A 2,783-nucleotide genomic window follows, 5' to 3' on the forward strand; every position below is an offset into this window, starting at 1 on the left:
CTGCAATATCCTGGAGTCATTCCCTAAAACTGTTCAGAATTACTAGAGAAGATTTTTGACCTGTACTATCAGACCTTACATGCAGGAAGTCAGGCTAAATCACCATAGGGCCCAAAAGGTGGATATGGGAAGACACATATTGCCCTGGCATCTCGCTTAGAAAGCAACCAAGTGTCTTCAGGTCTGTTGTTGTCATCTGCATGAAAGCAATCTCTCCACTCTCCCCACCTAGTTTATATTTCTGGTGACCCAAATGCACATGGAAGAGAAATAATGTAAGAAAGAGGAGCATGGAAGATCTGGTGCCAAGAAATAGAATTGGTGACCTTGGTGTGGAGATGCCCAGAAGCACTGGAAATACGGAGCACCAGCACAAAACATAAGACAGTACTGGGAGACTGCAGGTAGAGAATAAAACAAAGGATGTGCTGATGGGGGAAAGGCAGATGATCTCAGGCAATGAAAAAATCCAAGTTTGCAATATTCTTAGCTTTCCAACATTTTCCTCCCTCCTTCACACTGATGTTTACTAAGAGTCCTTTATTATTGTCCAGGTGGCCTGGGCAATAAACATGGACACCAAGGGAGAAAAGAGGTTCAAGTTTACTGAACTTGTAATTCAGCATCTGGGCTGACAGCAGGCTCACATTATCAGTGTTCCTCTCATGCAGTTGGCTCACAAATAAAATGTTGGCATTGTTGCTGAACAAGCTGGTGAAATACTGGGCCCATAGTGCATTAAATAAAAAACTGACTTCAGTCTAGCAAAATTGGCATGGTACATGATTCATAAAGAGCTTTGATGGAACTTGCAGGTAGGCACATAAAACTGAAAGAACAAATGTTTCAATGCCTTCTTCTCATTTTATACCCACTTTAGGTTCATGGTTTTATCCAGATAAGTAAAAATTGTGCTGAAAGAACACCGGAAATAAAATTCTAGGAAAGGGTCTGCCTTTCTGAAATCAGACTACTCATCTAAGATGAGATACACATGAACATTTTCAAATTCTGGAATATGAAGGGGTGGTCTGGTGAAAACCCGACACTGAAAACTGAAAGTGCTTAAGCAAGCAGGATTTCTGGTCATAGGAAGTTAATGAACTGAGGAAGTCAACCAAAACCATATGCCTCTAAGTTGGACCAGAGCAACCATTTTTCATTCCAGTCTCTTTTGAGAAACATGACAGCAAATGCAAATTTGGAGTCAATACTTCACAGCAAGAGAGAGATTCTTTTAAATTATAAACAGAAGCAAAACTCTGCCATGGGACAATGACTGGCACCTAGTTCTCTTCCCAAATGGAGACATTTTGAAAATAGTGGAAAATGAGTTCCTGTCTTTCCAAGGTCACTTTACCTTGTGGTAACGAGCCACCAGTTTCCCTTCTGAGTCAAAGACAACATCTGTATTGTACTGATAGCGACCATCACTGGGGCAGTCAGGGTCACTGGAGTTACAGGATTTCTTGTCCCCGATGTTTGCAACCACATAGATGGAGTTATTCCTGGCCATGCAGCTGAGTCGTTCCTGCACTGGTGCTGGACCAAATCTAATGCATTTTAGGGAAGAAGAAAAAATAAAGACTCACAAAACCTATGCTGTCAGTGGTGTCCATTGCTGAAGTGCTTGAGGGCACACCAGCAGCACCTCCAATCTTGCAGCCATGGCAGGGCAGGCAGATACACCAGGTTGCTGCACTGCTTCCTGAGATTGCTTCCTGCACCTTGGGGTAGGTCCTGGAGCCCTCTCATTGGCATCTGCAGGGACATGCCTGCCAGTCCCCTTCAGCACTTGGAACATGCTCTGCAGTAAGCAGATAATCCTTGGGCTGGGAAAGGGCAGGACAGGAATCTCTGGGCAGAGGAAGACACTAATCTGGTGTCACACAGGAGAATATCTTAGTATCTGGCATAACAGCATCTGAGGACCATAGCCTTGGGCCCGTAACACACTAAGCAGAGTTGAGCTGTGGAATAGTGCAGATGCTATGGTCAAGGCAATTCATCTCCTCCCACAGACAGGAGCACACAGATCTCTAGCCATGGCATAAAGAGCAGTGGGCTATTAATTTCAACGTGACAGGCCATATGCCAGAATCTGGCACCACGCACCAGGCCTTAAAGAGAACAGCCATCCCACTCTGTAATGCAGCAATGCATATGGCTTTGCAAGATGTGCAAGGGCTGCACAAGGAGGACCATCATCGAGGAATAAGACATGCCAGACAGTGATGGCAAAAGCAGCTAAGGAAACCCCTGATTTAGAACAGTGAGGAGACACACAGATCACCTCCAAAAACCTGTGTCAAGAACGGAAATAAAGACCTGCTTAGACAGGCTGCCACCTCCCACTCTACATTCACTGAAAGACTGTATATTTTAGCTACTTATATCTCAGTAAGAAGTTACACATCCTGCACTTCTCCACATTGTGACCCTTCCTCTTGGAACTGTTGAGGAATCATATCCTCACAGACACAATATCATGCTCTAAGCTTCTCCTCATCAAGAAGGTGCAGAAAGCTGTGGTGGTGTGCTGGTTTGACCTGAAATAGAGTTAACTTTCTTCACAGAGGCTAGTATGGGGCTATGTTTGGGTTTTGTGCAGAGCACAGAGTTGATAATGCAGAGATGTTTTTGTTATTGCTGAGCAGAGCTCACACAGAGTCAAGGCCTTTGCTGTTTCCCGTACTGCCACACTGGCAAGGAAGTTGGGGATGCATGGGAGATTGGGAGGAGACACAGCTGGGACAGGTGACCCAAACTGACCAAAGGGTTAT

At 44.8% G+C, this 2,783-nt stretch overlaps 1 protein-coding gene across 1 annotated transcript in view; it reads right to left on the minus strand.

Moving 5' to 3' along the window:
* LOC103805516 (pantetheinase-like) overlaps nt 1-1,553 on the minus strand; it is a gene marked incomplete at its 5' end in the record, with an annotated part of 5,633 nt that extends 4,080 nt beyond the window's left edge. Inside the window, one exon of the mRNA XM_009078167.1 lies at nt 1,361-1,553. Within this exon, the coding sequence (XP_009076415.1) occupies nt 1,361-1,553 (193 nt within the window). The remainder of the gene's footprint in view (nt 1-1,360) is intronic.
* Nucleotides 1,554-2,783: the final 1,230 nt, after the last annotated feature.

The sequence above is a fragment of the Acanthisitta chloris genome, unplaced genomic scaffold (assembly GCF_000695815.1).
Source record: "Acanthisitta chloris isolate BGI_N310 unplaced genomic scaffold, ASM69581v1 scaffold37117, whole genome shotgun sequence".
In the NCBI taxonomy this organism is placed as follows: domain Eukaryota; kingdom Metazoa; phylum Chordata; class Aves; order Passeriformes; family Acanthisittidae; genus Acanthisitta; species Acanthisitta chloris.